Source organism: Lupinus angustifolius, chromosome LG14 (assembly GCF_001865875.1).
Source record: "Lupinus angustifolius cultivar Tanjil chromosome LG14, LupAngTanjil_v1.0, whole genome shotgun sequence".
Lineage (NCBI taxonomy): Eukaryota > Viridiplantae > Streptophyta > Magnoliopsida > Fabales > Fabaceae > Lupinus > Lupinus angustifolius.
This window is the reverse complement of record NC_032022.1, coordinates 12116047-12141376: the sequence shown is the minus strand read 5'-3', so window position 1 is coordinate 12141376 and position 25330 is coordinate 12116047. Positions and strand designations below refer to the sequence as shown.

At 30.3% G+C, this 25330-nt stretch overlaps 2 protein-coding genes and 1 non-coding gene across 4 annotated transcripts; 1 reads left to right on the top strand and 2 right to left on the bottom strand.

Annotated features, from left to right (window-relative positions):
• Window positions 3168–7103, top strand: LOC109327037 (F-box protein SKP2A-like). Of its 2 annotated transcripts, none has more exons than XM_019560015.1 (5): window positions 3168–3282; window positions 3833–4118; window positions 5202–5550; window positions 5651–5792; window positions 6379–7103. In XM_019560015.1, exons 2-5 carry the CDS (start codon window positions 3862–3864, stop codon window positions 6750–6752), a joined length of 1122 nt encoding a protein of 373 aa, XP_019415560.1. In that variant the 5' UTR covers window positions 3168–3282; window positions 3833–3861; the 3' UTR covers window positions 6753–7103. The 2 variants fall into 2 exon arrangements, with proteins under 2 accessions (XP_019415560.1, XP_019415558.1); XM_019560013.1 differs by having other exon boundaries at window positions 3168–3286.
• TRNAQ-UUG lies at window positions 10197–10268 on the bottom strand. The gene has a single exon. It is a non-coding gene; the product is annotated as a tRNA-Gln (tRNA).
• Window positions 16551–18014, bottom strand: LOC109326957 (myb-related protein 315-like). The gene is made up of 2 exons (XM_019559905.1): window positions 17758–18014; window positions 16551–17397 (listed from the first exon to the last, which is right to left on the bottom strand). The coding sequence occupies exons 1-2, from the start codon at window positions 17915–17917 to the stop codon at window positions 16556–16558; spliced, it is 1002 nt and encodes a 333-aa protein (XP_019415450.1). The 5' UTR covers window positions 17918–18014; the 3' UTR covers window positions 16551–16555.

The following is a 25330-nucleotide window of genomic DNA, read 5'->3' as shown; positions in this document are numbered from 1 at the left end:
ACTAACCTCTTCTGTTTTTTTGTGCATTTTCCATTTTGGACAAACTTTACTTTAGTGTATGATTGTTCAGGATTGTTTTTGCTAATTTAATTTATAAGCTTTTTCATAAGCTAAGTTTGTTACCTAAAGAAGGTTAATGGAATTTGAAAAATTGTTTCAATTGACACATTATTACCGTTCATGCTCAACAAACCAACCTCTTGAGTTTTTTTTGTACAATTTCTGTTTTGTACAAACTTTTTCTTAGTGTATGTTTGTTTAGAATAATTGTTTTTGCTTATTTTGATTAATAAGTTTGCTCACAAACTAACTTTGTTACCCAAACAAACTTAATGTACAAAAAAACTTATAAAATAAGAAAAGAAAGCAAAAACATGTCTAAGTTTGATGAGTTGATCACTTTTTCAATTCATAATCTCAAGAATTATAATTTCTATAATGAGAAAAACTTGCATTAAGACAAATACAACATGTTATATTTGGAGAGAAATGTGTTTATGTTTTTTAGTTATCTTTATATATATACGTCTCCACACAAGTCTTTCTCCTTTAGTATATAGGAATACCAAATATATTTCCTTCCTTTCCATGAAAAAAAATATGGATTCATAGTGTAAGAATTTTATACATTGTCAATTTGTCATCCACTATTTCTTCTTAATCATTGTTGGACTCTTCTAAAAGAGAAGAGATTCACTTACTTCTCATCTTAGCCATCAATTTTATGGACATTTAGGGAAATCCAATGATTTAAATTAGTAAGTAGATTTAAATTATTAGATGTCCATAAAATCGATGGTCAGAATGATGAGTAAGTTTTAAAAACTTACTCTTCTATTAACAATATAATAAAAAAAATTCCTTCATGCCACATGTCACTTTCTCTTTCCCTCATGCCACATGTCATTTTCTCATTCCCTCATACCACATGTCACTTTCTCCTTACATTTTTTCCTTCATGTCATATGTCACCCCTCCTCACATATTTTTCTTCATACTTTTTATATATTATATATTTTACATGCTAATAATAATTTAATATTAATTAGTGATTGATTCATGTCGCTACCCCACTAAAATTTAGTGTTTACAACATCTATGCTTTGTTATGTTAAAAGTAATAGTCATTGAATATTAGATGAAATTGAAATCATTTTTCACATTCAAATTATTTCTTTACATTAATCTATCTATATAATTTAATGTTTACCATTAATCTAAGAATAATTGTACTTTTTCACCTCATCAAAGTTTTTTGACATTTTTCCCACTGAATTTTAATATTACAGTTCAAATTCTTTGAATTTTAATTTTAATATGTTTTATTTTTCTTATGTGCTTAAACATGCAAATACACAAGTAAGATGTATATTCTTAATAATATGAATATATGAGTAATATGTGCGTTTTAACTATGCGAATACATGGGTAACATGTGTTTTCTTAGTAATGCGAATGTACGGGTATGTGTGTTTTTAGCCATGCGAATGCACGGGTCACATGTATTTAATTACTATTATTATATTATTTAATTAAAAGATAACAATGGTATATATATTCATGAAAAATATATATATTTTAACTAGTAATATAACAAATCAATTATTAGACTCTTTTTATTAAATTTATCAGAAAAAATATCTGTCATATCCTAACTTAGTGTGTTTTTAATTTATGAGTTATTTTCATACAATGATTATTATCTAAAACATGATCAAATAAATAACATTTAATTATACAATATTTGAATGCTAAAAATATATTCAAATATTTATACACAATTAACATTAATCTAAAATAAAACATAAGCATTTAAGAGATATGCTAAAAATCCTTATGACTTTATATGATACTTATATACGCATTCACAAAAAATATGATGCAAAAATAACTCCTTATATTTATAATTTTATATAGAGAATATAGAGGTGAGATATTATCCAATACAATTTGAATTTTATTTATTGAGTTATTTAAGAATCAAATATTTTCTATAATCACACTTTCAACAAATAAATGCTTATACAAACGCATTTATAATTGTTAATATTCTACATATACACTCAAAAATCAATGTTAATATTGCACCTATATGAATGAGAAATATAATGTTTCAATACATGATTTATTGATATTATAAAATATATGTATATTATATTTACATTATGCATAAACAAAGAAGCGACCCGTGCATGTGCACGGGTACACTGCTAGTTAAGTAAATGAACCTCACTCCTTCTAAAAATTAATATTATAATAAATTATAAATGATATATTAACTATATATAAATTTTTATACTTACGTTGCAAATAACACCCATCCATTTAATGAATAATAAAAAATAAATTTTTTTCTATAATCTTTACAATGCATTTTCCCTTTTTCTTTTTCAGGTGTATTCTTTCTATGTTGACCTCCATTCTCATCAAAGTTGAGAAAGGTGCTTTACTTGGGACCCACTCAATGGTGAAGACATCTTCTGTCCCCAAAAAGTGTATCATTATATGTATCATTGTTTATAATTGACCAAAAAAATATTTAATTATTAAATTTTTAACTTAAATAAATTTTTTCAACCAACTACAATCAGTAGTAATACACAGACAGAATGACACACGAAATGAGACAACAAATGTGTCTCTCTTAACTTGTCACTTCTCCAATTGATCACGCTTCCAAGTGGCATCGTATAAGTCTCTTACTCTCCTTATCTCCCTTCTCATTCTTTTCTTCCTTCAACCTATTAAGAACTTAGGGATGGCAAATGTATAGGCGGAAGTGGATAGTGCTTTCTCGTTATCAAACTTATAATATTTGTGGATACCCATACGAGTAGCAGATATTTGTGGGTACCTAACGAATTTTTAATTTTAATTATATATTTATATAAGTTGTAATAATTAATATGTAAAAATAATTATTATATGAATAATATGATCTCTATATTTGATAAATTTGTGATTATAGATAAATATATATAATTTATTATGTATAATAATAAAATATATGATATATAATTTTAAAATAAAAATAAATATATATAAAAATTTAATTAAAAATTAAATATTAAATTCGCGGTACCTGCAGGGCAGGTATCGTAAAACCCGTTATCACCCGTAAGCTATTTTTATGGGTACCCGTACGGATTGGGTTTTTTTTGCCATCCCTATAATAACCCTCTTCCCACACTCACAAATTCAGAGAAGTATAACCAAACTTCTCTATTGCACAAAAAAAGTTGCAAACTTATTAGCTTTGTTCTTCTACTCTTAGCTACAGTTGTAGGTAATTTTCTCATTCATGTTGTTACTATTTGTTTTATTTATGAATTCATGTTATCATGTTTTTTATTTGAGGCAAAAAAAGTTTTAATTTTGATTATGCCCAGTTTTTTGTTTTCTGATTATTTCATTTACCTTATGATTTCATCCTATTGATGTTTATTTTATGCATGTTAAATTTGATTATAAAAAGGTTTTTGATTTTTGATCATAACTCTCTCTGCTGTATTTGATCATTCTGCTGCAACCCTTGTGCCAAGTTTGAAACTTTTGCAAAGTCTTAATCACTTATTTGAGAAATATCTGATGGGTATTTATGTAATGTGTAGAATCCTCCAGATAAGATTAGACTTTTTTTTTAATATTTTATAATTGTGATATTTGTTATTATCTTTCTGTTGCTTTCTATGCAAATTGCTTTGAGGAGCCTTGGACACATGGGTTTTTCTTGGTTTGTGGTGGTTTTGCTACAACTACAAGCTGTTTTGAAATAAAAAACCAAGCTTTGGAATTTACCATGACGTATACCTTTTTTTTCCTTTTGTGATAGCTGATAGCTTTTGGTGATGTGAAACTGAGATGGTTGGTAAGGAGAATCTGAAGACTGAGGACTTGAATTTGTGCTTTGAGAAGCTTATGATGGTGGCTGGTGGTAACAGTGGGATAGGAGGGAACTTGAAAGCTGGGGTAATCACTGAATGGAAGGATATTCCTGTTGAGCTCTTGGTGCAAATTTTGTCTCTTGTTGATGATCAAACTGTGATCATAGCTTCTGGAGTTTGTCGTGGTTGGAGAGATGCGATTTACTTCGGGGTAGCGCGTTTATCACTCTCATGGTATATTTGCTTTCTCTGTTATGACTATATATATGTGTGTGTGTGCCATGGTGTATTTCCTTTCTCTTTTTATGGCTTTGTGTGCACGTACGTGTGTCCTTTGATCCATTTGTATATCACTCCAATTGGGGATTTTGTTGAAGTGTGAGTTTCTTGGTTCCTTTTGCTTATTTGTGTGATTTGATTTTGCTATGCTGCATGCAATTTATGATGATGGTATCATGTTTTTACTCAATTTTTTATATGAGTGGATGTGTCACAAAAGTAGATAGTCATTTGGATTTTAAATATTTGTTTAATGTCCTTCGCTGTTTGGCATCAACCTGAACTGCTTCCTTTGTTTTGGGGATTGGAGAATCTCCAAGTTTGATAGCCATGCCATTAAAGCTTGCCTTGTTTTGATTTGTTTACTATTGATGAGCTTTTCTATGGAGAATTGCTATATTATCGGGTTATACCAGAAAGAAAGGTGTCTTATGGGTACTGTGACTGAACTATTAATCTACGAAAACAAAGTTTCTCTCTTATTTTTTAATTATCTTTTGTCTTTACACGCAACTGAAAAAACATATTTAAAAATCAAATGGCAACTTTAAGTTGTGACAATTTGGTTGTCAAAATAACATTATTCTTAAACTAGTGCAACGAGAAAACGCAGCAATGGGGTGAAGCGGTGGGCAATGAAACAGCGAAGAAACAAAATGAGTGGAGGGTAATAGGGGAAGTAGTGGCCTATAAAGCACTTGAAATGTCCGCCACTGCTTGTAGCTATTTTGTTTCTGTCTTGTTGTCCCTCCTTTTAAAATTGCAAAATCCAACAATTGTATGTATGGTTTCTTTTGCTTATGCCCTTTTAATTCCTGAAGTCTGTTTTCCCTAGATTTACATTTCTGAAACGAACCTTTTTAATGTGGAAAGCTTGATGTTATTAAGATTCTAATGTTTGTTGAAGATTATGGTCTACCAATTTTAGGTTTTTAACTTCGATGTCAATTTAGTATTTTAACTCCTTCGGTTGGTGACTAAAATTAGTTCATCACAAATTTTTTTAATAACAGGATCATGTAATTTATCTCTCTTCAGGTGTAATAAGAACCTGAACAACTTGGTCCTGTCTATTGTTCCTAAGTTCGCAAAATTGCATACTCTGATCCTACGTCAAGACAAGCCTCAACTAGAGGATAATGCTGTTGAGACTATTGCAAATTGCTGTCGTGAGCTGCAGATCCTTGACCTCAGCAAAAGTTTCAAGCTTACTGATCGGTCACTGTATGCCGTAGCTCATGGTTGTTGTGAACTTACGAAACTAAACATCAGTGGGTGTTCTGCATTCAGTGACAATGCTCTTGCTTACCTTGCCAGTTTCTGCAAAAAACTGAAAGTTCTAAATCTTTGTGGATGTGTTAGAGCAGCATCGGATACTGCATTACAGGTATGTGTGATATACTTGTTTCTTGGTTATAAAAATACAAGACCGTTAGATAGCTTTGAATTATATAACAAAGTAACGAAATGAAACTAATGAAACGCAGGCTATTGGTCGTTACTGCAATCAGTTACAGTCTTTGAATCTTGGATGGTGTGAAAATGTTGGTGATGTCGGAGTCATGAGTTTAGCATATGGGTGCCCTGATCTTAGAACAGTTGACTTATGTGGCTGTGTCCAAATTACAGGTATTTTATTGAACATTTCAGTACTTACTCGTATTTTTGTGACTGCAAAATATGATTTTGTTTTTTGCATCTATATTCTCAATGGGTGAGATTACAAATAGACATGAATGTGCTTAGACATGCTGTGAAATAGATTACAAATAGATTACAAATAAGTTGCCTTTAGTCATTAAGAAAGAGAAATAGAAATATCTCTAATTCTCTATTGTAGTGAACTTGTTCAAACTCATCTAACTTGGGTTTTTAGTACTCTAGTTTGGAAATCCACAATCTCCAAGCTTTTGCTTAAGGATTGGTTAGGGGCCACTAGTTAAGGAAACCAACATAACAAGTTTTCATTGGCAAACTAAGTATACGACTTCTCGAAATAATAAATACACAACTTTCCAATAAAAACTACCTTCCCTTAATTACTTAACCAGTGCCCTAAACACTTGCCTCTACTTCACACAGTTTCAACTTTCAGCTACCCTTTACTTTATGCAGTTGGAATGACTGCTAATAGCTCCATTTGGTTTGAATTCTAGTCTCAATAATCAGTGTAGTTTTCACTTTTGACTCACTTGTTTCTATTTTTATTTCTCAGATGATAGTGTGATTGCTTTGGCAAACAAATGTCCCCATTTGAGATCCCTTGGACTTTACTACTGCAAAAACATCACAGACAGAGCAATGTATTCTTTGGCACAAAGCAAAGTGAACAACAGAATGTGGAGAACTGTGAAAGGAGGAAGAGAAAGTGATGAAGATGGCCTAAGAACATTGAACATTAGCCAATGCACTGCACTCACCCCTTCTGCTGTTCAAGCTGTTTGTGACTCATTCCCTTCACTTCACACATGCTCAGGTAGACACTCACTCATCATGAGTGGCTGCCTCAATCTGACTTCTGTTCATTGTGCCTGTGCTGTCCATGCGCACCACCGCGCGTTCAGCACGTTCCTCCATCTGGCTCATTGACTGCATGGTTCGCCGATAAGGTTCTTCTATAGTGTGAACTAATTTATAAAATGAGCAAGGACATATCATATGCTTAAACCCTTCAAAGATGGATATGTTCTTACCTCCTCAGTTCACACTAGAGGAACTTTCTCCAGACACTTTGAGGAAGTGCCCTTGAGGGCTTGGAGAAGTGAAATCTTCTATCATCTATGTTCTTGAACTTGTATCTTTTAGTTTTGTTTGTTTTAATCCTGAATTATATGTGAAGCTTGAGACATTTTGGAGCATCTTAAACTTGTAAATTTATGGGGAGACATGGAACTTTTAAACATGTATGATTTTATGGAAAAATGTGCATATTTGTATTTCCACGCCTTACTTCACTTTGAACTTTTGATAGATACTATAAGCTAAATTAAGTTGAAAATAAGAAAATCATGTAATGGTATAAAGAAAGGAAGAAGAAAAAAAATAAGAATGGCATTTTGTCAACAAATACTTGTAATTTAAACTTGGGAGTTACTTTTCATGTCCCAACTTTTTTGGGTAGATGATGATACTCAACACCAACCAATGTGTTAATGATTTTTTATCATATCTATTACCTATATAATAAAAAAAACTCTATGTCAACTCTCAAACCCTCATGACATGTGTCAACCTCTCATTAAAACTAAAGGTCTCTCATGACATGTGTCAATCTTTCAAGAACTCCCTCATGACATGTGTCAATCTCTGAAGAACTCCCTCATGACATATGTCGATCTCTCAAGCCTTCATAACATGTGATTTATTTAAAAATAAAAGGAATATGATTACCTATACAATATTAAAATATAATGTTACTATAGCAATATTAAAATAATAATATGAATCATAACATATTGTTTGAAGCTATTTTAGAGTTAAATAATATTTATTTTTATATTAATCTTATTTTAGAATCAAATAATAATGAAATTATAAATTTATTGATGATTTTTTTGATTAATAGGATACTACTAACTATATCATGTTATGTATGTGTAAAAAACAATGTTGAGAAAGTCGAGCAAGATGTTAAACCAGTAGATGACCCATATTAAGTTTATCCAATTTAAACAGTTAAACCGTATGGTTTGACCGTATGATTTTATATATAATTAATAATTTTTAACAATATGAATGCACTAGTAACATATATGGTTTTAACCATGCGAATGCACGAGTAACCTACATATTCTTAATCATAAATGCACATATAATATGTGTTCTTAATCATGCAGCAAAAAATATCGTCCCATGCAAATACACGGGTAACTTGCTAGTTATCATAATAGAAAGGACAACTGTTGTTATACATGGCAAAACAGGTATTGCCCTTGGGCGCGCCCGAATAGCCCACATTTCTTTATGAGTAGGACACACAATTTTTGTTCATTTGTTCATTTTGCCCGCCAAGTTTGCGGGTATTTTCGTTGGGCATGCGGGCGGCCCATAAATATAATTTTAGGAACTAATAAGAAAGTTTTAAACAAGTTATGATGTAATGTGATTTTTAATTCCTAAAAAAATTGTAATCTAATGTAATGTGTTAAACTTGATATAAAATATCAAAAAAGATTGTTAATTTTTTATCTTCAACTACTTTATTTAATTTAATTTCATTTATTATTTTTTTAATTATTCAACAATGACCACGGGCCGCCTGCAAGCCCGTTAGCCCGTTTGAAAATGGGTAGGACATTGAATTTTGTCTGTTAAGCCAATACGGACATGTCCGCACCTGCTTAAATTTTTGCGGGCATTTGTGGGCGCAGGTTATACGTGCCGGGTGGCCGGTTTTACCATCTCTAACTGTCGTAACCTGATTTTCGGTTGGAAGACCAGCTTTGCATTACTTTTGACAAATTTAAGCTGCATAGATATGTTAATGAAAGTGATTGCTACTTGTAAATATTCTCAAATAATACTATACATTATTTGTGTTATGTTCTAATAATGTTGGTTTATATTTATTCGGTTACTATGAGAGCTAGTGAGAGGCTTGGTAAGGTTATGAATGTATTTGTCAGTAGGACCCTTCAAGATAGTTAGAGAGATTCCCAACTTTGAGAATCTTGGAACTAGTCAATTCTATTCTATTTTTATTTGTTGGATTTTATGGCAGATCAAATAAAAGATGTATCAAAGGTTTGGAAGTACCCACTTGATACTAAATTATTGACCATATAATGTAGTACTATACAACACGTAAAGCTTTTATTAATGTTTGTGCAAATTTGAGAATGTGTCGGTCACAAACAATCAAATAAATAGTATAGAATATACAAAAAGAAAATAAGACAAGATAATTGGTTAATGGAGTTCGGCCAATTGTATCTATGTTCTTGTCCCCGAGAGCATTGAGTAGACATGAGCTCAAGTGGCCATGAAGTGTTTTAATTGGTGCGATAGAAGTAATAATAAAAGATTTGAATTTAATATATAACATTAATTACTCTACTTTATTCTAATATTAGGTAATATTAACTATCCGAACAATTATAACAAGTAATAATGGAAGGGTTTTTAGTGTATGCTTGTAAGTAATAAGTGGAATTGAACAAAGTGTATTGATAACCTGGCTATTTATATTGTTTCTTAGCATTGTTGTTAAATTGTATTATTGTACGCTACAGTTTGGTACAAACAATTATGTGGTGGTTGATATATAGCATTCTAAAGTGACCCAAATGTAATTTACCAAACTCTTAAATTTTGTTTACATATCACAAGAGAAGGAAAAGAAAAAAGTGACATGGAATTCACATTAAGGCTTGAGTTTTAGGATCTTAGGCAAGACTCATGCGACATGTAAATTAACTATAGTAATGCGTGGTTGTTTATATAAGTACAAGAAGCCCAAAGCATGATTATTCATGGCGTGAATCATTATGTGGAAACAAGTAGTAGATAGCGTGAGAGAACCAAGCTATGTAGTTGGAAGAAGACGTGTAAGTTATTTGTTTTTTATATAGAAAAAGTCATAAGTTTATCTCACTTTATATAGATAAAGATATAGCTACTTTTACATTATTACGATTCCTGTGAGCACACTTGTTGAAATTGTAAGAGACCCTAGTAGAAAAAAAAGAAATATTTCTGATTTGTTTAGAAAAGTATTATGTGCATGTGTTTATGATTTTAGAAGATACACATTTTCATGGGAAATGATATGTGTGCATATTATCTTGGAGATAATAACATATCTAAAGTGCTTAACCATGTTCATAAAACAGAATAGAAAACTAAAATATTAGGTTCAGATCTTTATGCATATTATAAAGTTAAAACATGATTGCTTGTTTATATTAGACATAGAAATCACTCAGTTTACGAATATGGTTAATAATAAAGATATCAGAAATTCTTTGAGGCCCACTGCAGTTTTAGCCCATTATTAAATATCAGAAATGAGGAATATGAATATTAGTATTAAAAAGGTCCTACCGGGAGTCGAACCCAGGTCGCTGGATTCAAAGTCCAGAGTGCTAACCACTACACCATAGAACCACTTCATATTTATAGTCGGAACCACAACATAGATATAGAATATAATATTCCATAAATGAAATAAACTAATAATAAATAAAGCGGTAATTTTAATATTATAAAAATATTTAATTCATCTAAGAAACTGTTATCTAAAATAATTTCCTAATTTAATATTGCAGCCTAAAGAATGTTTTTTATATTCATGATATTATGTAAAAAAGAGCCTATTAACTATATGGTGGATGTGACAAATCATGTTAAATTTGGTATACAAAATAGAGTGCTGTATGAATGTAAAGATTTATACACAGTTATTATATTATCTATTATTTGATTGTAATATTTTTTTGAAGAATTAATAATGATTAGATATGAATAATGAATGATTCGATGATAATACATAAGACTCATACGTTATATACATGTATACAATTTTTTCTCTACAAATTATATGCTTAAGTTGATCATTAGTAAGTTACCCGTGCATAAGCATTAAACCAATTTTTTGTCGCATAGTTAAGAACACATATGTTATCCATGCATTAGTATGGTTAAGTGCACACATGTTACTTTGTGCATTCATGTAGTTATGAATATATATGTTACTCGTGCATTCACATGATTCAAACATGCTCAAATACATTAGTAAAATAAATGACAATGATGTTGTGAAACTTCATATTGAATTAAAATCCATGTAATAATAGCACAACAAATATTGAGCATGCAAAATAATTGGAGAGTTAAACGTTTAAAACACAAAAAGGATAATCAATCTTCTTGAACATCAAAATGTAAAAACCAAATCATATTTTTGATCAATACAATGAAAAAAAAATCTAAAGTTATAGGAGGGGTTTAAACTTTAAATGAAGAAATAAACATATTACTAAGGATGCAAAGAGAAGACAAATACTACATGTGATATGAAAAGATTTAGTAAAAGATACTTTTGAGGGAATAAAAATAAATAAATGGATTGAAAAGCAATACATTTGACGTTGAGAAAATAAACTAATAAATGATGATCTCATTCAGAAATAAATATATTTAATACAAATACTAATAATAAATAATGAACGTATTGAAAGAATAATCTTATAAATACGAGTTTACAACTAAAGACGTATTACAAATATATTATTATCTAGAAAACTAATAAATGTGTATTACAAATAATTTACATTAATTTCTAGATAGAATAGAAAAATAGTAATAATAAGTAGATTTTGATGAAAAATAAAATTTGAAAGAAGACTTTTTTAGGAGATTAAATAAGTTAAAATGTTAGAAATACTTTTTCATAAACTTTTTTAAATGAGAAACTCTAGAAAATGAAAGGTTTAATATGTTTGTGAGTTGGAAAAGTGACTTAAATCACATGTATTTTAAGAATAAATTAATGAGGTTATGACACATAAGAGATGATGTGTATTGCACATAATTGAGGTTTTTAGGTGGGATTCCCCAATGAGGTGATAAGTGGCAAGTAACAAATATTACAATATGATGATGTGCATTGAAAAAGAATAGTCATATAAAATAAACAAAGTGTCCATGATACATTGTGTGAGAATCTATGATAAAAATATGGTCTTATTTTGGAAGGAAAAAGTGAAGTAGAAATCGACACTTATTATGAGGAACATTTTTTCTTATATAGATAATAAATTAATAGTCAATACGAAGTTTACTTCTTACAAGGCCCTGGGGACTAGTAAAACACCAAGACTTTGTTATTGGGCTTTGTTAACTAACTATATTATTGATTTACATATGTACTTAACTTATTATTTCAAAATAAAATAGTTTTAAGGGTTTTGCAATTATGTGAAGAAATAAAAAGTAACGAGTACGACATGAAATTAAAAAAAATGTTTCTATTTTTCATTTAGTTAGTGACAAAGAGCAACCCTCCTTAGCAAAGCTTTAATTTTAACTAAGTAATATGTAATATTGTATTATTATGAGGACTATAAAATTAGTACGAGTATGTTTCAAAAATTTATTTCATATGTTAGTTATTAATTTTAGGGAAATATAGCAATTTAGATCTACTCACTAATGCAAACCATTGAATTTCTCTAAATTTAATGACGACGTTTTTAAACTTATTTTTGGAATAAATGGATCTGATCCCATCTTTAATGGGCATGCTGGATTAATCATAGCCACAGTCAAATGGTAGTTTCATCTTCAGCCTTGTAGCATACAATTTGAAAATGGAATTCAGTGCTCATTTCCATGTTTTATAAGCCGGTTGGAACAAAGGTTATAGAAAGATTAGTTGTATGTTTGATTCAATGGATACTTTGACTTAACAATAACAAATTCCCAGCAACCAATGCTTATTCATCTATGATGGGTGTAATTGGACGGCAAATTCACTTGAATAGTGCTAACTTGAGTGTTCTAACAAAAGTTTTGGCATATCTTTTGAATATTTACTAAAATAATGCACTTTTAGGACACTCGGCAATGACATAACTGATTCACTTTTCTTTTTTAATTTCTCACACATAACTCAGCAATAAGGTGAGAGTTTTATAACAGCCACATTAGCTTATGAATTTCCTATAAGTTATTTTGAGCCTATTTCTACTTTCTACATGATCACAATAGTTGTTATATACACACTTCTCAGCATAATGCAGGAGCTACGACTGTAAAAGTACACCAGCTTCTTCATTTCCAATGTCTGAGATGCAACATTTTTAACAACCTGCAATTTTTTTTCCAAACAGAACCAATAATACATGAGAGTAGCATAACAAGTAATAGTTAGAGAAATGCATAGAAATGAACACTGTAATAATGACCAAATCAATTAAACTAATTGCTACACACACAAAATAATACATGTCATAAACAAAATTTCGGTAACAATCCAGGTCAACAAAATCGCATACCTCGGAATTTAAACAGAAATCGAAAAGCAGTTAAATGGAGAATGTAAACGGAGGTTATTGCACTGATTTAGGGAGTTTAAAAAAATTAAAAATGAAAAGAAAAACCATACATTGCTGATTTAGGGGGAGTGAGACAAAAAAATAAAACTCTCATGTGAGAGCTGATTTAAGAGTGAGAATGAAACTCTCATGGGGTTGCCAAGTTTTGTGGGAGAAATGTAAAAAAAATAGAACTCTCACCCTATTGCTAAGTTATGTGTGGGAAATTAAAAAAGAATAGTGAATCGGCTATGTCACTGCTGTCAAGTGTTCTGAAAGTGCAACATTTTGGCAAATATTAAAAAAAGTACACTAAAACTGTAATTTTTCAGTCAAGGTAAAATACATCAAGCTTTATATAGATGATACAATGATGGTGTAACATTTACATTATTTTCTGTTACTTTTTTTTTACATTCCCCATACTCTTCCTACTTCCTTTTGCATTTGATTGGCATGCATGTACCCAAATGGACAGTTATGACGTTAGTGTTTGATACCAGTGATCATTTTACATAAAAATATGTCAAGGGTATATACTTTACAAACAATTTATACAATAGAATGAGCAATTTCTTTGTAGTAAAGAAGAGAAAGAAAGAAAAGAAGAGAAGTGACACCCTCATTTCTTCTCCAAAACTGGATACTGTACAACTTTATTGTACAAATAGTTGTATAAATAATATAATTAATATATGTAGTTCCATTATGATCAAGAATATGAATTGGGTAGTCTCAAGTTAAGTAGATACATGATTTACATATACAAGTTTTCACCCACCAAACCCTTCTAAACAATTCAAATTTATATCATAGTGGTTTGTTAATTTGTTCACTTCACCTATATCCTTTGAGGTTTTTCTTATTTTTATAAGATTAAAGTGTCCGTCCATAGTCAAAGATTAATCATGTTCAAATTGTAGAAATCATCCTACTGAGTTTTATTTTCATAAAAAAAATGATTCTTAATATACTCAATTATATGACTTAGATCATCAAATCATTGAAATCATGCTTAATATACTCAATTATATACCAACTAGGTTAGACTTTGTTGATGTTAAATACTTAGTTTAACCGTTTAACCAATCTGAATAAAAAATATGACGAAGTCATCTGAACTTTGAGGAGAAATTAAAGCAGAGCAGTAAAAATAAGTGATACAAATGTAATTTTGCAATACCATGAATTGTGTTAGAATTTGATTTTTTGGATATCGTGTCATTCAGAATTATTGCAAACTACATAAACAACAAATTCGTTCGTATGAAAGTGAGAAGGACTTCATTCTTGAATTTGAATTACTTCATTATATGTATCCCTACAAAACATCCCTGGACAGCATAATAAATAAAATAAAAGTTGCTTTTAAGAAATCAGTCCAGCGTTAGAATTTTATAACATATCCTAAGTCCAATATTGCCTAAGAATGTATAAGCTGAAGTATAACTTAGTATCGAATTTTTAATTTTTTATATCAAAATTTCATTAAGAGAGTAGAAATGTACTCTAAATCTCATACAAAATCCCCATTATAGCTGAAACTAATTACCACAAGGATGATTCTAACATTCTAGAGGACAATTAAGGACAATTAAACTATAATTCGAAAAAGGAAATTAAATATATGCACAAAATGAGAATTATTTTTATCTCATAATAAAAATAATCATTTAAAAATCTCAAGCTGTATATCAGCGATCTCCAACACTCTAAATCAATCCAATAATTAAGAATTTTATGACCATTCCAATAATCTCCTTAATACTTGATAAAATATTTAATAACGTTAATAAATATATTCAATTAACATCTTAAAAATATAAGAAGAAAACATTCAACATTTTTCAAGTTGATTAATTATGAACAGAATAGTTGGGAGTTATGAAGCACAGATACGGATACGTGTATCGGATACGATACATATCCGATACATTGACACGCATTTTTTCTAAAATGTAGGATATGATACGTTCAGGGATACGCGTATAAATTAATAAAAAATACATAAAATATGATAAAATTATAAGTGTAAATCAAAATATTCTCTCCTACCTTCTTTCTTCTCTTCTCTGTTAAGAAATAAAGGTAAGCCATTTATTTATCTTCTCTATTAATACTCACACGTTATATTCTCTTTATAAACATACTAAGCGAAAAGAAACTAAGAAGTAAGAAAGGTAAGCCTTTTTTTGTTTGCTCTTCACAACATACCTATGGCGGTAGAGGCAGTAATACTAAGCACCGGCCGACGACGTTATGGATCGGAAAATACCAACTATTCGAGGGTCAATGTGGTGTGATGGTAAGTTGGTATGATGTGACCTTTAAATAAGTGAATGTTTATTGAAAACAAATCCATCTTATCATAAAAATGAATCTATATATCTTATATTTTATTGAAAACGAATCTATATATCCTATATTTTATTGAAAACGAATCTGATACGTGTTTGATATTTTTTTTTATTTTTTTTTATTTTTGGATACTCTATGGGCACGTATCCTTCGCAAATTTGAGCGTATCCGTATTGGATACGTGTCGGACACCGACACGCAAAGGTATTTGGCGAATCCGTGCTTCATAGGTTGGGAGGGGTATATGATTTTGAATCATTCATTAATTAATTAACCTAACCTATAGTAACTCAAAAAAGACTTCAAATAAATTAATTAAAGCATCTAAAACAATCTTTACTGTACAGTTTAATCTCCTATATTTAAACTATCTTTCTATATATGAGATTCTACAACAAACACGTGTAACAAGGACTAATTATGCATCATTCTCACGAATTCTTGAGCAAGGAAGAATTAATGCATGCATTGCATTCATTAAAAAGTTACAGGATATTAAACCTGCACATACATACAACCCTCCAATTAGTAAGGTAATGTGCCATAAAAAATATCTATATCTGGCACGCTTTTGTTGTATGTGAGAGCTTAGAATCCAAAGTTGGCATCACAGAGAAAGATGAAATTTCAATGAATGTCTGAAAATTATTAATATTTTATATACTTACATACTTATAGTCTTATAGAGCTAGATTCAAGCCATTCCCTGCAAATGTGTCTCATGCACTTGTTACTTCCCTTTATCTAATCCACACTCAAAAAAACTTGATTCTTTTATATGAGATAATAGGAAAGACTAATAAGTACAAAAATTGGAAGTCTTTATAATTACAAACCTGAAGAAAATGAGGGAGCAACCTTGCACCTGTATTATATATGCAAAGTCCTTATAATATTTTCCTACTTAATTACTAGAATTTATGTATTGAAGTAAAACTAGAAAGCTAAACTATAAATATTATTATATAAAATTAAGTATAATTAAATACTCCTTGTTTACTATGATGAAGAGACACCGACACCAAGAAAATCAATGAAAGGAACTTCTTTGTGCTCAATATTAGGTTCATAATCTGCTTGTTCCTTTTCTGAAGAAGCCTTCAAGTTTGTGAATGTGGATGAGTTATCACAGAAACTCCTCAAATCATTCTTTATCCTTCCATCATGATCAGAAGAGCCAAGAAATCCGAAAGGACTTTGAACAACCCTCTTGTAATTTGGAAAAGAGAATGCATTAGTGGAAGAAGAACCTCTAAAAGTACCAAAGGATGTAGTGGTAGTAGTATTTGGATACATTCTGTAAAGAAATCTATCTGAGCTTTTTGAACATTCTGGTAGATAAACATTAGATCTATTGAAATAAACATCTTTCCCTCCTTTTGTAAATGAATCAGCTACAAGATTAGTATTACTTGTGTTTGTGGAGGTTGCAATATGCAAAGATGATGATGCAAAATTCCAAGTGGATAGAGAATTTCTAGAGGGAGTACGATTAAGGTTCCTAAAATCAAAGACTCTTGCATTCTCAAATCCAATTCTTGAGCTAAACAACAAGTCCTTAGATTTTGGTATCTTTTCAATGTTGGAATCATTGTATAGTTCTTGGAACCTTCTCTTTCCACATAACTTAGATTGTTCCCTTTGTCTTCTTGCCATTATAACATGCCAATGGTTCTTCACAGCATTATCAGTTCTACCAGGGAAAAGCCTTGCTATTAGTGCCCATTTGTTTCCATGAATTCTGTGTGATGCAAGTAACCTCTCTTCTTCCTCTTCTGTGAATGGCCTTCTGTTAATTCTTGGGTCAAGCTGGTTGAACCATCTTAATCTGCAACTTTTCCCTACAATTTTTTTAAGAAAAATGTTACATTATGAACATATGGTTATAATTAATTAATCATATATGTAGAGACAAGATTCTTATGTATTCTATAGATAGATGATGAAGAAAATATATATGTTCAATATATCTACAAAATATATAACATGAACTTTTTTATGAAATAATTAATTATGAAAATAGTTAAGCTGAACTCAGAACTCCTACAAATGATGAAAGATATTTTCTAGTTCAAGTTAGTTTGTAATATTATTAAATCAAGATACAAGTCCACTAAGATTTTTAATAAGGAAAATAATCAAAACCTAACTATATGTGAAATATTTTGCTTAAAAATACAAAACAAAAGTTTCCTATATACCTGATCTTCCTTGTAGCTTTTCAGCAATTGAATTCCAATTCTGGGCACCATATTGTTCAACAAGTTGCCTCAGTTTTTCATCTTCAACTGGTCTCCAGTGACCACGTGGACAAATCTTGGTTTCTTCACCAGTTGAATCAGCAGCTGAAGAATCCTCCATAGAAGAAATTAAGACACTGTTAATATTAGTAATTTTGTGCAAGAAATCTTGAACATCAAGGACAGTAGAGAAGTCCAGAACAAGATATATATGGAAGTGGAAGATTGGGGTTGGTTTAGGGTTATGGATGGGAAGTCACTTTTGTTGTCTTCACACGACAGATTATGCCCTATGTACATGTCATAAATAGACATAGTGTCATTGGCACTTGGACTTTTTTGTCTAACTGCTATTATTTCAACATAACATTTTTGTTTGATAGCAGTTTAGAGCTATTAGTTTAGTTGAGAGTGATAAAGTGATATGATGGTTAGAACGAAGAGTTTAAGAAATAAAATAAAAGAGGTTGTGAGTTTGAGTTTTTCTATGACAAATTTAAAAAATAAAAAAATGGAACTTTAAGACAATTTAATGGTTAGAATGAAGAATTATAGGTTAAAAGTTCAGGTCTTATTCATATACAACAAATACTAATGTTATATCTTCTATATTTAAGATTACAATCATCTATTAATTACATTAAAATTTATCCGATTATAAGACCCTCTTATCACATGGAGGAGTGATTAATTCATTTAGGTAAAATACAATTTCTTGTATCAACAAATGTTGTTTCCACTAAATCTTATACATGTATTTAAAAAACAAACTAAAGAATGAATATAGGGTGTAGTCCTAATTGAATGTTAAAGAATCATTTTCCTATTTAAAATTCCTATCTTTACTTTCCCGTATAAATAAAGAAGAAGAAAAATTCTCTTTATTGTTGCCATTAATTTTCAAAGTCCTCAATTATTATATAGAATCATATTATGACATCAGTAACCAATTCCATTTGTTTGGTTACCGTATAGTTTTTATTAAAAGGACATCTCTCCTTGATTATGGACTGGTTGATTTCCTACATCAGATAATTGTGACCTTCATAAATAAAAGCAGTTTCTAAGCAATGCTGATAAAGTTGTTGTCGAATAACCAATCTTAAAATATTATAGTGTGCCCAACAAAATCCTTACAAAAAATTTATTTCCCCAAGGTTTGAACAATATGTTGAGTGTATTTATCTCAACAATATTTCTATTATTACTGTAACTAATATGTTAGTTAATCTTGTTTTCTTTATGAGAATGTTACTTCAATTGGTAGTTCCCCTATAAAATTACATAATTTTGTGATTGATAAATTAAAATTAAATAAAAATATCTCACATCAATTGAACTTTGCCCCTTTTGGACTTTTGGCGTATACGACTTTTAACTTGAAGAACTCGTGTAATAAATGAAATTCAACAAATTATATATTCATTAGTTAATGCAAAAGACAGTTGGTAAACCCAAAAGTGATCATAACCCTATCTTGGAAAAATGACAGTATTTTTTGTGAGCTTTAAACACATCCACATGTACCCAATATATATATATATATATATATATATATATATATATATATAATATCAGCAGCATATCATTAAGAGAATTAATCCCCGAGAACTCAATTGTATTTGATAGGAAGAGTTTTGCCATCTATTGTGATTCATCTCGGCTTGAACAGTATTACTTATGGTTGGTGAAAATATATATGGTTTACAACAAAACAAATTAACAGCATTAATTAATGCTTACAGTATTCATCAGATTGACAAAAACGCATTGAACAATAGTATCAACTAGGATCAAGTTTCCCTTAACAAGTAAAACTAGGATCAAATTCCCCTTTAAAAAAACTTGGATCAAATTAATTAATACGTAAATCAATGAATCAACTGGCACATATAAACAATTATACTTTACAATGCAACCTAGCTTGCGTCATGGATAGTTTGGTTAGCAATCTTTTCTTCATAGACTATCAATGAATATAACGGTAAATATTAAAGATATATTAGAGGATATTTTTGGAAGATGATAGTTGGTTAGGAAATTAGGAATTAACTAGTTAAGTTTGTGTTAGTTACTTGTTTTACAAGCTTTCTTTTATTCTTTTGTCTTTTTCTCTCGTATAAATAAGTCATATTGGTTCACTTTTTATTCATTCAATTCAATGATAATAATGAGAAAGATTACATTTCAATGAAAGTTGCGATTCTCAATTTTTTCTCTTTTTCTTTCTTCTTGCTCATCATTTCTTTCTCATTTATGCATGACTTACACCATTTTAACTAGTAAAAAAATATTGAGAGGGATGATAACATGCATTTGTGATTGAGGATCTTTGTGGGAAAAACGTAGGGGAGGGGGCGGGGATTATACCCCAATGCTGCACTAATATTACATAAAAGTGTTATATATTGTATAGGTAGTTTTTTTCCTTAAACAATGTTGGTACTCTAAATATAAATACTTATAATCTGTTATGGTGGGGCTAATAATCATTTCAAGTCCAAATAGCTAGCTATCTTGTACAAAATTAATCTCTAATGTGATGTAAAATTATAGGCACAAGCATTTTGGTGGCGAAGTACACAAGATTAACTAGCTTGGCCAATACTCAATTGTCACTAAATGATAATGTAATTCATGGTGAATGACCATCTATTTTACTTTTTCTTCCGAGCAAAGTAATATATTAAAGGAGCACAAGGGTAATTACCCACATATAAAGGATTAGAATTAAGGCCTCTTATGTTACAAGAAATACAATTTAAGAGCAAGAATCTATGTACTAGTGTCCAAATAAACAAACAAATTCGGACTAACCTAACTATGTCTAATATCTAATTTGAATTAAGTAGTTGGATAAAACTAACCTTCTTTTATTTGAATATTGCATCATTCCCCATAATCCAAGTAAATTATATACATTTTTCCAAAGATTTATCCCATCTTACTTTTTATGCAATTTTGTTTTTTCTTACTAGCTATTTGATGGACATGAGAAAGGTAGGGAGATGTCAAAATCAGTTTTAATCTTAAGGATTAATTCAAATGTCGTGTAAGTATAGCATCAAGAAAAGTACTTCTAAACCGTCTACCTTTGTTTTCCATTCTTCAATTCCATATGCAGATGGCAAGTCAAATAAAACATTAAACCATATAGTGAAGTAAGTATTATTCTAATGTGTTTCTTAACCGATTGAGCTTCCATACCCCACGAAATCAAAAACTTATCTTCCTATCAAAATATGAGTATAGTTTGTCCATAACCATCAACAAACTAATAATCAACCTAACAGTAAAATTACTTCACTGAATATTAAATAGGTATCTAATTATAATTGGTGGAACTAACCATTCAACAGGATAACTCACATCTCAAACCAAATTGTCTTTCATCTAATTTTTTTTAACTTTATGGAGCAACCATAGGTGTAGCATAGTTTTTCTTTAAATTTGTTCCCATCAACAAAGATATTTTATTAAAGAGACTATTCCAAGTTTCCCACTCTTACATATTATGCTACAAATACATTTAAAGTACATTCCACATGTGTGTAAAATTTACTTGCAATATAGTAGTTCGAATTTCAAATATATATTGGAGGTTAGTGAAATACCGAGAAATTAATTTAAGGGGAAACAGAAAAAAAAAATGAGGTTATAGAGCAGATTATCGGATAAGTTGACCACCATGTTCAATTAGAAATTAGTTTATTTAGTTAACCATATGGTTGATTTTTTGAGAGCCCATTGACCATTTTGCCCCAAGTTTGTTTTTTCTCCTTTTCCAATTACATATCTTTTTTGAGAACCAAGATCATCTCTCATAATCATAATAGAGAGACAAATTTTTTATTTTTACATTTGTAATGAATGATAAAAATGTCATGTAATAATTATATTTAAAGGATAAAAATATTATATACTTATATTTTTTATATTGTTTGTGATGCATATGTCTCTATTTATTAATGGAGATGACTTTAACTTATTTTTTGTGATGTTTAAATTACACGATCATACACCATAAATTAATTTTTTTAAGTCTTACATATATACTCAAATTTTGCATGAAGTGATATACCATCAAACAAAAAAAATGACCTATCAGTCTACCACACCCAATAGCATTCTCTCATACCACACCTGAAGATTCTTAAATATCAAACATTGATTTTGGTGCATACCATATCTTAAAATAAGTTATTATTTTTGCCTTTAATCGTTGAAACCATCAAAATATTTGGCTACCCACCAAGATTATGAAAGTAATTGCAGAAGGAAACAAGATGAGCTGTCTAAATTAAATAGGTTAAGGACTATTACTTAGCTAAGTAAAAGTATAATTAAGAAGAAACTAGCCATGTTGAGGTAGTCTCTCAAATTTGACAATGACCTCAATAGAACCTTGAAGTAGTTCAACTATGACAGATGAAATGTATTCTTAACCATAAATAAAAAGGAGGGGTTAAAGCTAATTAACAAGAAGACATAACTTAGTTACCCAAAATATATTACCTTTATTAATACTACTAACTCTTCTACTATGTACTATTTATTTCACATTACACTTGTAATTATTTTCTAGACATGCATAGTATAAAATGTTTTTCATGAATCGTAATTAACTTTTGTTAGGTGGCACACGCATTATATATAAACCTTAAATCAAGTGGAGCCAACTTTGAAAATGGTAGAATATGCTATAAATTTTGTTGCTTGATTGAAATAAAACTACCACTACACCAGAGTTACCATTCAACATCGCTTATTTTGGATGTATAACAATACTTTTATGTGCTTTTTGTTTGACCACAATAATATATGATCATCATTAACAGCGCTTCACAAACGCCATTGTATTGATTATATACCACAGCGCAACACATAAAAAGCGCTGTCATATAGTGCATCAATACAACATCGCCTCGTCCACAAAGTGTTGTCATATAGTGGATCAATACAACAGCGCATCATCCACAAAACGCTGTCATAAAGTCTTAAATAAACAACACATGTTATAGGTAGACAATGCTTGTTGTTGTGTTGTTGAAGTTCATATATTTAACAGCGGAATAATAGAAAAGCGCTGTTGTATTATTCATAAATTTTCTCAAACATCACCTTAATACAACAGTGCATCACATGCATATCGTTGTTGTATTAATAATGTACCACAACGCTTTCTATAAAAAACATTGTTGTAGTTATCCTTTAACTACAGTGCATGTCAGGGCTTCGCCTAAAATTCGTTGTTGATTTGTATAAATTAATACATCTATATACATTTATTAGAAGAACAGACATTCTCAACAGCACAGACATTTACACATTCTGAATAGCACAAACACATTAATACATGTCAGAAGTTTGTTTTATTAAAATCAATACAATACAAAATACAAAAAATGAATATCATGTCAATTATGATTTGACATAGTACATAATTACATATAAAAAAATTACACAAATTACAAAGAAACAATATTATACAAATTACAAACAATCAAAATTAGACAAAGACTACTTGCATCTATTTTTTCCTTTTCTTTGATTGTTTTTGTCCTTTAGGGTCATCCTTGTTTGGAGGAACATGTTGATTTACCCAAAGCCCTTCATCGTGGTCATCTCTTGTATATAAATCATCATTCGTAGTTGGTCCACTCTCACGCGACTGATATGACCCAAAAAAAGATCATCTTCATCAATATCTACATATTCTTGGTGATCAATATTATTGACGATTATTTTGTTAGTTAAAAGAATAATGGATCATTTCATATCAGCTGGATCACTAACATAAAATACTTGTTGAGCTTGTGATGCTAGAATAAATGACTCATCTTTATATCCTGGCCTATTAAGATCCACTTGCATGAACCCTAACTCATCAACTCGGAAGTCATTGTTGTTATCAACCCACATACAATAAAAAACTGGCATCCTAAACATTGTGTAGTCCAATTCCCATATGCGCTCAATCACTCTAAAGTATGACATGTTCGCATATATTAAGTTTCTATCTTTTGCACTTCACATGTGTAAAGTTCGAGCAACAAGAGTCACACCACTATTTTGCCTTTTACTTTGATCATCTTGTTTTTTTCGTATAAAATGTGAACCTATTAATCAGGTAACCAATGTAGGATAAAACATGAAGGCTTGGACTATTGACGAATGTGCATTTATATTCAAATCCTCATCAATGTGATTTTTCAGCCACTTTATGAAACACCGATTATGCTATTTGGAAATCCAATTTTCATTCTTACTTAGGTAACACTTCCTTAGCATATCCTTGTGTTTTTCAACATATGGCTCAACCTCGTCAGAATTATGTAAAACATATAAGTGTGCTTGCTCCAATTTGGTTCTTGTTATAGTCAATATTTCATTCCCATTAATACATTCACCAAATGTTTTTTTATATATCGAGGCTTTGGAATGCCCATGAAATCACCATCGGTAAGGTATCCGATACAAAAATCAAGAGTTTCTTCAACAACATATCGCTCGATAATACAACCCTCTAGTCTTGATCGGTTCTTCACATACCCTTTTAATGTCTTCATATAACGTTCAAAGGGGTACATCCATCACATATAGGAAGGGCCACAGAGTTGTGTCTCTCGAACAAGATGAATGTTTAGATGAACCATTATGTCAAAAAAAGAAGGTGGGAAATACATTTCAAGCTCACACAAAGTCAAAATAATTTGTCTTTGCAATGCAGGTAATTTCTCAGGGTCAATCACTTAGCTACAAATTGCCTTGAAGAATAAGCATAACCTATTTATAGTTCCTCGAACTTTTTTAGGTTGAATTGACTGTATTCCAATAGGCAAGCGATGCTCCATAAGTACATGACAATCATGAGACTTAAGACCTTTTAACTTGAGGTCTTTCATTGATACGAGGTTCTGAATGTTAGAAGAGTACCTTTCTGGAACTTTAACACCATGAATAAATTTACAAAATTCCATTTTCTCCTTCCTCGACAAAGTATAAGCTGCTAGAGGTAGAAATGTACGTTTTCCCTTCATTATCGGCCCCAAATCCTTTCTTATTCACATACTAACCAAGTCCAACCTTGCATTCAAGCCATCTTTGGTCTTACCAGGGACCTTGAGTAAGGTACCTAGGAGACTTTCAAATAATTTTTTGTCAATATGCATAACATCGAGGAAATGTCTTACATATAATGAACTCCAATATTACAATTCAAAGAAGATTGACATTTTCTTCCACTCATTTGTGAAAATTTCTTTTGCAAAAGGTTTACCAAAGTTAGTATTTAAACCCTTTAGCTTCTGAAATAATTGGTCATCTGTCAACAACAAAGGAGCATGACCTTCTTCATTGTTTCCATCAAATGTTTTTCTCAATCGTCGATAGTGATGATCTGAAGGCAAAAATCTACGATGGCCAATGAAGACATTTTTCTTATAGTGTTCCAACCTTATTGAATGAGTATTGTCTTCACATATAGGACATGCAAAATGTCCTTTTGTACTATATCCAGACATATTACCATATG